The following is a 12359-nucleotide window of genomic DNA, read 5'->3' as shown; positions in this document are numbered from 1 at the left end:
TTTATTTCAAATTTGTACCATGTATGTGCTAGATAGCAGCCAATATAATATGACTAAGAGGTATAAAGTTGCATATGGGTGGCGTTAATATGAGATCACAAGACTAAGGTCAGTTTTCAAGCCTCTTGACGAGATTAAATTTCCACTACTTGGACATGCACAACTACTGGAAATGTGGTCTATTGTAAGCATGAGGGAAAACTAGGATTTGAAAAGTTCATTAGTCCTTCTCTATTTGACTGGCGTAACACCATCACAGAGGAGAAGAAAAGAAGGACTACATAAAGGCAAAAAGGATCACCCAGATGTCTACAATGACATACTCCAGCACACACTGTGGTTTTATCACATTGTTTCATGGAATTGTAGAATTGGAAAGGACCCTGAGAATCATCTAGTTCAACCCCCTGCAATGCAGGAAAATGCAGCTGTCCCTTACAGGGATTGAACCTGCAGCTTTGGCTCTGTGCTGTGTGTCATAAAACTTGTATTGTTCCAGGGGCCTTCCTAGTGTCTATACAGGAGTGCCACATGCGTTTCACAAAGCAACTAAGTCAAGCCACAGTTTGGATGAAGCCAAACTAATTCATTGACTTACTCATTTTAATGCTCGATGTTTTATTATGGTTTTATATACGCTGTAAGCCGTCCAGAGAGGCTAAGGAAACCCAGCCAGATAGACGGGGTATTATTATTAATCATCATCATCATCATCATCATCATTGCATAATTATCTTCTTAATAGCCAAGATTTCTTTAGCATAAATCCCAGACTCTAGTGGCAATTCTAATGACAAATTGATTTTGTTAAGTGTAGATAATACTGAACATTTTCTGCTGCTTCGTCTTATGTTTCTGCACAGCATGTTCTTTGTGTGTTAAATCAGTTACTTGTATCTCCAGTATACATAGGTGCTTAATACATACCATGGTTCAATTTTTTACTTAAGTGTATAAATCCTCTACCTGTATAACTGCACTGAACCAGCATGTATTGCCAACGTTTTTCAATCCCACCGGGCAATTATCTTGACGTTTTCTATCATACGGATTCAGAGAGTCACTCCACACTTCCGGATGTGTCCTTTTCAAACTTGCTTTGTTTTCTGCTATGCTGGCTTCTAAAACTCTTAGAAATCAATGGAAATAATGAGAAAATGGAAAGTAAGCAACAATATATCAAGATCGTGTCATTACGGGAAACACAACAGCTCAGAAACTTAGGATACATCAGTACATATTTTTCCAACGAATAATGATTATGCAACTGGGCTTATATTGAGCACTTTTATTTATTTATTATTAATTAAATTTCTATACATCATCTGATCTGCATGCATGTGTTCTGTGTGCAAGAATGTGGGCTGGCCACACCCACTGTTATCAAGTGGCCCCTGGAAGGTTAGCCAAGGGTGAATGAGGCCCTTATGAAATAATAAATTTGTTGGCCTTTAAGCTGCAATAAGACTTTCTTGTTAAAGTTGCTATCTAGTGGCATATAGGCTTAATACAACTACCACCTCTCTTTTTTGAAAAATGAAAGTATTCAAGTATATTTAAAAAAACATTTTTGATTTGAACCAAAACATTGTATTTCTACAATATTTAGACCAATCTCCATGTTATAAAGCTTGAATTAAACCTTCTCTAATAAAGAATCATGAAGGAAAATTGTGTTAACATGTTATAAGGAGATACCACCACTGCTTTGTAATCTGCTGTGAGGATTTTTTCATTTTTACATACAGGTGGCATATATATTTTATAAAATAAATAAAACTATAAAATGTGATGGTGACAACCTGGTTTACTTTGACTTTAAAACTAGCACATAGCTCCCTACCATAGGATGACCATAACATATAGTTGCAAGATGAATTTTCCAAACCCTACGTTCCTTTTTATAGAACTTACTTCTCTAGAACACAATCTAGTATCCATTAAGAAAATAGACAATGGAATTCCCAAGAGGTACACATGAGCACTCCGGAAGCATACTTTAAAATCCCAAGACAAGGCAAGTCCTAGTTGAAGGACTCACTTGGAACGAAGACATAAAGGACATCCAGAAATAACAAACATAAGCAGACAACATGCACATCATGACAAAAGTAATGTCAGGAACTTTGTGTATATAATATTCAAAGACATGACAATTCCACACACATTGCTTTGTTGTTCAATATAGCAACAATGATACTCTGCAAATTTGTAGGACTGGCATTTGGCTACTAGAAATGTTTTATTATAAGTTTTAATGTTATTAATGTCACCATTTCAATGTTTATATATTTGTTTTAGCTATTTATTCTTTATAGGCACCAAAGGCTAATTGATGTTGACATGTAGACCAGATGTTCATCTAATCCAGCATCCTGTTTCCCATGATAGTAAAACAGATGCTTCAAGAAGGTCTGCCAGCAGGGAATTAAGGCAGCAGCCCTTACATGCTTTTGTCTCAAGCAACTAGTCCACAGTGGCATACTGCCTCTGAAGACGGGAGGTGTTATTTAGGTATTGGTCATTGATAGCGCTGGAATTTGTCCAATTCCAATTTTAATTGCAATATGAAACCATGCAAAATATGGAGCATTTTTAGGTCTAGGTGACTGAATGGGTCTGTCTTTTAAGGGCACAGAAGTGTATGGAGGAAGGGGAAGAAAACAGAACCAAGCATGAGGCTGACATGCGGTTCTCCAGATGTTGCTTAACTATAACTCTTATCAGCCAGCATGGTGCAATAGCTGGAAGGTTAAAAGTTAGGCATCCATGGTTGAAAGATACATTGCTTGTGCCCCTCAATATATTACAAGCATTATAAATAATTCCACGTTTCAGTGGGCCTCAGAGCCTATGGTATACTAATTCTGAAGACAGTAATTCTACTTTAAGTGGAAGCTTGCAGCAGCAACTAGTTTCTAGACAGCCAATTGCTGGATGTGGCTGTCACACACAGAGCCATAATAAATTTTAATACTGAAATATCTCAGATAAAGTTTAATGTCAAATTGACCTTCACAAACGCTTCTCTGAAGAATTACTAAAATATGTAGCTCTAACAAATTCACACGTATGAAGAGTGATTTTTAATATCTAGAGCATACTGCAACAAAGAAACTATCATTCATAAAGAAAACCAGTATTTGATTCTTATTTGCTTACCTGCTAATGGCCTGTTCCTCATCTGTTATGCCAGTCTCCCTGAATGCCCTGTTTGATTCCTCCAAACTGAGAGCAATTGCTCTCTGAAGATCATCTTTATCATCTCCTGTGAGATCAATCACATCTGAAATGCAAAACTGCATTTCTCAAAATTAAAAATGCAACAGAATGAAAAGCATCAACTTATCTTGTGCTAGTTTCAGAACAATGGTACAGGCTTGGGGGAAATTGGGTTTAATGTCCCTGACAATCCAAGCCAGGATCTCCACAAGGAAAACCAGTACACAATGGAAGAAAGGAAAAGGGGGGGGGACCAGAGGAGGAGCATGTGGTGACAACTTCATAAACTATGGCTTGTGAAACTTCAGATGATTATCCAATACAACCAATACTACCAGTGAAATATTTCTGACATGTACCACATTTTTCACTCTATAAGATGCACCTGACCATAAGACACACCTAGTTTTAGAGGAGAACAAGAAAAAGAATATTCTCTCCCTCTCTGCACAGCGCCCCTTCAGTGAAGCGGCAGGAGAAGCGGAGCCCCTTCCATTTCTCCCCCCGCTTCGCTGAAGGGGCGCTGCGAAGAGAGGGAAAGCTGCACAGCGCCTCTCCAGCGAAGTGAAGCCAGGAGAGCAAGAGGGATAGGTGCGTACCGATGCCTCTTGCTCTCCTGGCTTAAGCGAAAGCAACATGAAGCCTCCGGAGCGCAGCAGGAGCTCCCACTGCGTTCTGGAGGCTTCGGGTGGCTATCCCTGAAGCACTGGAGCCTGCATTAGCTCCATAAGACGCACACACATTTCCTCTTACTTTTTAGGAGGGGAAAAGTGCGTCTTATAGAGCAAAAACGGTATATAAAAAAATCTAATCAATCCAATTTGGGCTGCAGCTCATTTCAAACTACCAGGTTTGTTCAGAACCTGGTAACTATAGATTTGTGGTTTGGAAATAATGGGAAACTTTAGCTTATTAGCCTATAAACTCTTTAGCTGCAGTACTCAAGAAAGGAAGGGGACAGTACCAGGATGTAATGTGCAGGTGCAAAGCTCATGCATATCTTGGTCTAATAAGTTGGGATATGCATATATGACTAGGTCATATTATGCAGTGGTCAGTAAAGGTTAAGGTGGTTAACATAGGAAAGCCAGTCATCTGCAGGTTCTGGTGATCTGAACAGTATCATGCCACAAAACTGCTCAAAAAATATGTGCTATTGGTTAGGTTGCTAAAAAAAACCTAGATGCTGCAGATCATAAGCTTTCCACACAGAATGCTTCATGTATTTAGAGATGGAAAACAAGGTAGCTTTAAGCAGCTGCCATCACACTGTTTGGAGCTTGTCTGATTCTCTCCTAGGTGTGTTCCAAGGAAATAAGTCTTTCATTTCCTTTATTTTAACAAGAACGCTATCATTACAAATCAGACAACACTATCCATTGTTAAATATGGAGAAACTTCAAAATGTGCCAAGGACAAACCCTATTGGCTTTCCCAAAGCTTATACACTTTTCCCTTTCCTTGTTCCTGAACAGCAAGTTTTTCTGCCAACTAGTAGGAAAAAAAGCATCCGGAGTTCTCACACCTGTCACAATCATGACAGAACACAAAAATAAAATGCAAGTCTAGATTAACAAAAGGGTTGGGTGTAATGCTTAGAAATCTATAGTGTGAGCTGCTTCAAGTTCACTTAGCATTAAATATGAATGTTACAGGTCAGGCTTATTTACTGTTATGCTAGTCTTACTCAACACTACATACTTTTGTTAATCATAGAATATATTAACTTTTAATTTCAAACCTATGCACTGTTATTTGGCCAAATTGTGAGTTTTCTGGGATTCTGTAACACTTCTCAAGTTAAATGTGCTTGCCCTGGGACATATGGATTCCAAACACAAATAGTTATCACATGGCTTTTTTGATATGGATTGATATTTTACTGTTAAGCTTCACTAATCAGAGTAATATTTTCTTGCTTCATATTTTGAAGTAATTACCCATTTGGAGGCATTTCTAAAAGTACACAGATGGAGGTATAAAGATACTAGGTCAGCAATTTTCCAGGGCAGTGAAATCACAATTAGCAGAAATTAATGTTGTTTTTCAGACACAAATGGTGAAAGCTAAGTGCACTAGATGTACCCTCGTGGTTTCCCTTTTATTTTCTGTTATATTACTATATTATTTTGTTTTCAATAAAGACAAACTTCTTGAAAAATATATCACTTTAACCAAAACCTCCAAGATCTATAGGCATAAAGGAAACACTTTATATAAAATATCAGACTGGAGTGACAAGGTCTTCTGACCAAGCATTTAGTTTGGTTGGTACTTCAGTAACACAGAAAAAAACCACTTACTTGTATCTGCTTGGCTGCCTACGCTGATGTACCTGTCATTGCCAGAAAGTGCTGTTTGATAGTACGTTGTCTCTTCCTGCTGAGGAATCTTAGCATTCTTTGCAGTAAGGAAAGCAACAGCTAACTCCAAATTCCCATTGCTATCCTTTAAATGTAACAGAATAAACTTATTGGTATGCCATCTTACAACCAACAAATTTGGGCAGAGCTAGCTTCCAACACTAACCCGAATTACTTTACACCTGAACACAATGCATACAATTTCATGATTAGAAACTTACCATAAAATTATTTACATGTAAATTAAGTTGCACTAAAGAAGGTGATAGATTTGTGTACAGTCCCACTAATTTCAGCAGAAGCACTCTCTATGACTGGAAAACCAACAGAAATTAAAAGTGCTTCACTTCTTGTTGGATGATACTCAGAGTGTTTAGTTCCTTGGCTAAGCTGATTCCAAGAAGAATTTAAAATAAAAAAATAGTTGAAATAAGCAATCAGTTAAGCAGAGTAGAAAAATTCTAGTCCTCCAATGATGTCTGATGCAGGTGCCTAAGAATGTTGACACATACCCATGTCTTCCAATAAACCAGTTGATTACAATTTATTCTGATGACTTGGAATTAAAAATATTTTGCCAGCCTCGAGGATAATAATTTAATAACACTAAGGCAAAAGCTCAAAGCCTACATGCCATACTACAAGTATTTGGTGAACTAGCAGAACAAAAGGTCCTACAAGATTGCTATTTCTTGATCTTTTACATATTTGGCTTAAAATATTTTGAGATGAATCCACTTTTCTGTTATATACATTCTCAAGTAGCAAATCTAAGAGTAAAACAGCTTACAATTGATAAAAGCTGAAAAGAACAGAGAAAGCTGGTAAGATTTCGTGTCCATCTATGTGGTCTTGAGACACACCTTTTCCCTGCTCTAAAGTTCAGTAGAGACTGTAATAAAAGATACTTTTCCCAACTGAACAGCAAGAGGCGGCAGGGTCTTGTGCAGGTTGAATCTTAACCAAAGAGATCTTTTCTGGCTTGCATTGTGCATAGGTGAACTGGCAACATGGAGTCAAAGGTCAGCATCTCAGATGTCAGAAAGGTTTTCAGCATGGTATGCTCCACATACACAGTATTTCTTAGTTAGATAAACATCTTAGTTAGATGTTTTCATCAGCAGCATTATTTACAAAAACCATTTCGGAAGCCCCTTATATTTCCTAGTCCCCAGGATATGGTCAGATGGCACAAAAGGCACCACCTTGCTGAAACTAAGGCAGTCTGTATCTGGTGAATGCCTATATGTCTAGCACATATACGCATTCACTAGATGAAAAAACAAAAACAAAGGTAAGATACAAAAGGAAGGTGTTTTTTAAACCAGCCTTTGCCATACTTTACGTTATCTGAATTCCTCACTTAAATAATTTTAAAGTAATCCTATTAAAAACTTTCTGTCCACCAGAATGAACCTTATTTAGATGCCAGACAGATATAAACACAGAATCATCTTTGAAAACCACCATACCTTCAAGGCTTGCTGCAGTACTTGGGTGTCATTGATGCCAGTGATCTCTCTTAGCTGATTCAGAAACGTCTGCTGGTGCTGAAAAATAAAAAAGCTGGTCAAACACCGAAGACAAATTATGGCAAAAAAAACCCCTTTCAGCTTGTGGAAATAGAAGCTTTGCGGTGATATTTCTATCTGTCTGTGAAACCATGTATTACGGGAGAGCCTGAAGAACACGTATTTGCTTAAGATGAAAGAAAATACTTCTGTGAGAGCTAAAGAATTAGGGGACAGAAAAGGGTTCAATTCAATCTTCCCATGTCATTATACCATATTAGAAAGTGAGCTTCAAAGCATAAAATAGTGCCCTACATACAAAAATATCGCAGTGTACTACTGTGAAAGCATGGGCTAAGCCCATAAAGGCAATCATTGTTATCTCGGGATCTCAATATTTTAAATACTGCAATACAGAATGCTCCTATTTAAGTATCACTGCCCATAAATATATATTGTATAGAATCTAACTCAGAAATAGCTAATATGGTGCTTTCCAAGCGTTGTTCAACTGCAGCTCCCAACATTCCTGGACCCTGGCTATTTGTCATGCTGGCTGATGGGAATTTGAAGTCAAACAGCACTGGGGGTGGTTGGTACCCCCAGTCTAACTACATATGTCAAGTATGTCATGTATTTTAATATCATAGGCAACCATCTAAAAATGAACTGATGTTGTCAAGTAACTAGGAAATCTCATGAAACAGCCCTGGAAAGTAATTGTAAAAACAAGCAAACAAACAAACAAATAGGAGCTTTAATTTTGGTTCATATATTTCAATTTCAAACATGACATAAGACAGTAAATAAAATAATATCAAATTGTATTGGCATATTCCTTGCAAGAAAAAGAAAAGCTATCCATATAAGGTTAAAGGTAAAGGGACCCCTGACAGTTAAGTGTAGTCGCGAACGACTCTGGGGTTGCAGCGGTTATTCAAGACTATATACCACCTTTCCACCATAAAAGCAATGTTCAGGATGGCTCACAACATTAAAAAGAACCCCACACCTAAAAGTTGTGAAGCACAGTGCCCTTTAGCTTCACAGAATGCATAAACAGTGGCACTGAGCATGCTGAACTGATCAGATGGCAATACACAGGTACTGATAAAAAAAACCTTAGAAAAATGTTGCATTAATAAAATACAAGCTGCAAGCTGTAAAACAGTGATGTGGACCGTATAGAAGTACCAACACACACAATGGTTTTGGACACTGTTATATGCAATACAAGATTTCCACTATCCATGTGCCTAAAACCGCGACTGCATAATATGTCAGCACAAAAGGAAGGCTGATATGGAAACACTGAAAACTTAGTTTTTAAAAAATCTATCCTAGTAGCTTGAGTGCCTGCAATTTTATACTGTATTTTAAAACCTCATTTGCTGAACCTGTCAAAAATCACTGCTGATGTCACCAGATAACAAAGCACGAACATGTGTGCAAAATTTATTATAGTTCTTCAGGGAGAGGGCAGTCCCTTACACAAGTACACTTAAGGAATTATATGAAGTACTCAGTGTTAGGCTCTTACCCAAAGCTTATCTGGCCACAGCATAACCAGCAAAGAAGAAGTTCACTAACATAATAGCAGGGCTTAGCTACAATCTAAGTCCAGATCCCAAGAGTTGCTTCAGGTCACACAACGGATTGCAGACAAGCAAGTGGGATTTTTAGGTTTTCTCATTTAGCAGAAATCCTATCAATCTCAAAAGCAGTTTTCCTCTGCAGGAAAGGGGGCTGCTGTTAAAAATAAAAGTAAAATAAAAAGCTTACTGCCTCCTTGGGCTCAGAGAACCAGTTGCATGACTCTGTGGAACCTGGCTTAAGTGCTTAGATAAGGTAATGCTTAAAACCTACTGCCATGCTACTACCATGGCTGCTGACCATACAAACTTAGAATCTGACAGCTACATTCTCCAATTCACACCTTTTGCAGTGGGAGAGGTTTGTGAATTATGGTGGCAATGTGTGCATGTATTATAAACAAACAAGCCTTTTATCTTTTAAGAAGAACTGTCATTTTCCCTGACCTTATTTTGTACTAATGTTTGGGAAATGAGCAGTGTTATCTGTTTAAGGCTACTCAATCATTATGGAATCAGAAACAAAGGCATACATTAAAAGCCCTCCAAGTGTCGTTGTGATGTCTTGTTTATGCGCTTCATATCACAGTTACTTCTGTTTGCTGTGTACGTAACTGCTTCCTGTGCCTTGTTTAAATTATTAGTTCCTCAGGAACTAATTGTTAGTAAAGAATTTCCCAGCATCCAGGCTTGCATAAACAAAGTTATGAAGTACCTGGCATGAACTCTACAGCTTCCCCACTTTTACGGCTTTACATCTAGCTTACAGATTTACATTTCCCCCCATCAAGCCTTAGCATACAATGGAAATCCAATTTCTCGCTTTTTAACATAATATATTAAAGGGTGCACTTTATGCAAAGGCGATACTAATCAGCATCTGAACTGATAAATAAATATAGCCAGGTAAAGTGCCAACACAGCATGAGGGTGCCCTATGGCGTTTACTTTTCCAAGCTAATTCCCATTCTGCACTTTCGGCTGCCAAAACCCCAGACTGTGGATGTCAACTGTGTTAAGTGGACATTTATCCCTTCAGAACTGGAGAATCACCAATGTTCCCACATAGGCTGCCAAAAGAGAATCATTAGATGCTAACTATTTTCATTTGGACGCAGCATGAAGCAGGGTCAGAGAAGTGACAGAAAACATTACAATATGTTCAGTCTCTGAAAACAGAGAGAACACCAGCTTCTGGGGAATAGCAAAAGCATGCAACTGTGCTCATGTGCTGCTGTAGGCTCCTGGCTGAGCTCTGTGAGAAACAGGATGTTGCACTCTATAGGCTTTTAGTTTGTTGCAGCATGGCTCTTAACATGCTTATTTATTTAAATGTATATACATTTTATTGGATTAAACAAACATCATTATTTATTATTAATGACAATATAAGCTTTCACAGGTACATAAAATTCATTATTGCAACTATTACGCCATGATTTAAAGTATATCAGCACAAACCTTTTCAGTTACTTTTTAAGTATCTGGTTAGCAATTTGCTATTTTCTTCTTGTTGAGATTATAGGAATTATAACAATTTCTACAGTAATGACTATACAACATGTCAATCTAAATACAATTCCTGCCCCAACATGCAAACATGCAGAAATACTACGTGGAACACAAAGCTCCCAAGATATGGGTCTTTACATGAGTTGCTTAAGCACCTGTGAGCACTTAGAAAAGAATGCTGTGATTACTAAGATCCAGCATGGGTTTCTCAAAAACAAGTCATGCCAGACAAATCTTATCTCTTTTTTCATACAGTTACAAACTTGGTGGATCAGACAAATTCACTATGGATGCTAGTCAGTATACTATTACAGGCAGTGACTTGCGGCTGCTGACGTGCAGGTCCTTTTGGACCCAAAATAACTGGTCCAAAATGGATACCAGAACGGGGTCAGGGCCGGGCCATAATGGGGTGGCATGGGCTTTCATGCACCCCGACGCATGTGGGGGTCAGGAACTGTTGCTTGTACTGTTAAATTTGGACCAAATTATAAACTTTATCTATAAAAACCAATTTCCCATGCACTCTGAACATGTGTACTTAGTTTGTGAATTAGTAAAAATGTTTTTATATGTAGCTTTTAATATATATAATTTAAACTGTATTGGCATGTAAAATGTGAAGAATTGTTGGTATTCTTTGTTATATAAGAAGCCCTTTTGAACCTTAGTATATAGAATATTCTCAGCTCACTGACAAACACCTTTTGTTTATCTCTTGTTAACCAAAACAGAGTTTAACTGCTTCAATCACCTCATTAAGCTAATCTTGGTGAATCCAATTTTCAATGTCTGTACACCTCCAAAAGCCACCTTAAGAGTCAAATGGAATACAGCTATCAGCAGTTTTTTGCATGGGCAAATTGACCCCAAGCTACAGTTATCTTACTATAATGGAAAAGTGTGCAGTGTAGTGGCAAAACACGTATCCAACGCACAATGATTTGAAAGGAGCCATCTACATATTCCTCCACTTGCCAATGAAAGGGAGTTGCAGTTCCTTATTATTCAAGACCCGAAACAGTAATGAAATACAGAGTAATGAAATATGTGGCTGCTAGGACAGCCTTTAAATCTATGGACCTGTTTTTTCAATTATTTATTACATTCATATTCCACTTTTCCTCCAAAGAGCTCACAGTGGTATACATTGTTCTCCCCTCTGAAATTTTATCTTCGCAACAGCCCTGTGGTGTAGGTTAGACCAAGAGGCAGAGCTTGGCCCAAAGTCACCCAGTAAGCTTCATGTCTGACTGTTGTCTCTCAGGTCCTTGTCCAACACACTAACCATGCTGGCTCTCTACCTGTAGATATGTCTCTAGTGGCTCACCATACTGGAAGGCAAGACTATCATTTACATGTTGTGCATTTGTAATTCCATGCTTCTGGTCAGTTCCACATGTGTAAACAAATACAAAAAAAAGGGAAGCATCTTGTCATTTGTTCTCCTTTTCTTGTTCTTTACACATGTAAACAGGCAAGAGTAACCTCACGACTTGATCACGTCAAAGTACACACCGAAATGCAGGAAGTGTGCAGATGGGGAGGCAATCCCTTCTCAGCATATAACGACCCAACACAAGTGATACAGAATACTGACCCTACATTAATCAAAATTAACTTCTTGAAAGCAAGAGACCAGTTCAGGGTGGGCTGCAAATTTTAAACTCCTTACAAATGGAATATTTCTATCAACAAACCTAATGTTTTAATATACAAAGCAGGGTGATTTAATTCAAGACCTGTGCTCAACTGATCTTTGATTCCCCAGATTCCAAAACATTTGCGCATTTAGAGATGGAATTTTTTTAAAAACACTTTTAGTAAGAATGTTTTTCTGGAGCTGTGTGACTAATAACCCTGTACAACTAACAACAAAGAAATGCACAACTGCGAGATAAAGTGTGTGTGTGTGTGTGTGTGTGTGTGTGTGTGAGAGAGAGAGAGAGAGAGAGAGAGAGAGAGAGAGAGAGACCCATCCACATTTTATTTCGCTTTGCTCACCAACACTGCAGGGCTATTTTAGACTATGCAGAATAGATAATAAAATATATATTTAAAATCTACAATATGTACTACACCAAGGCTGTGTGGGATGCTGACACAACTTTTCCATTACAGTAAAATAACTATAGTTTATTTATTATGGAGAGTGGAAG

The 12359-nt window shown here is 37.9% G+C and overlaps 1 protein-coding gene across 4 annotated transcripts in view; it reads right to left on the bottom strand.

Annotated features, from left to right (window-relative positions):
* The window catches only part of USP25 (ubiquitin specific peptidase 25), a 56632-nt gene that overhangs the window by 32332 nt on the left and 11941 nt on the right, over positions 1–12359 (bottom strand). For all 4 annotated transcript variants that reach the window (XM_053386504.1, XM_053386505.1, XM_053386506.1 and 1 more), the window contains exons 2-5: positions 7058–7135; positions 5526–5670; positions 3163–3286; positions 967–1129 (exon numbers count right to left, since the gene is read on the bottom strand). In XM_053386504.1, the coding sequence (XP_053242479.1) occupies positions 967–1129; positions 3163–3286; positions 5526–5670; positions 7058–7135 (510 nt within the window). The remainder of the gene's footprint in view (positions 1–966; positions 1130–3162; positions 3287–5525; positions 5671–7057; positions 7136–12359) is intronic.

The sequence above is a fragment of the Podarcis raffonei genome, chromosome 4 (assembly GCF_027172205.1).
Source record: "Podarcis raffonei isolate rPodRaf1 chromosome 4, rPodRaf1.pri, whole genome shotgun sequence".
NCBI classification, from domain to species: domain Eukaryota; kingdom Metazoa; phylum Chordata; class Lepidosauria; order Squamata; family Lacertidae; genus Podarcis; species Podarcis raffonei.
This window is presented reverse-complemented; position numbering and strand designations above follow the sequence as displayed.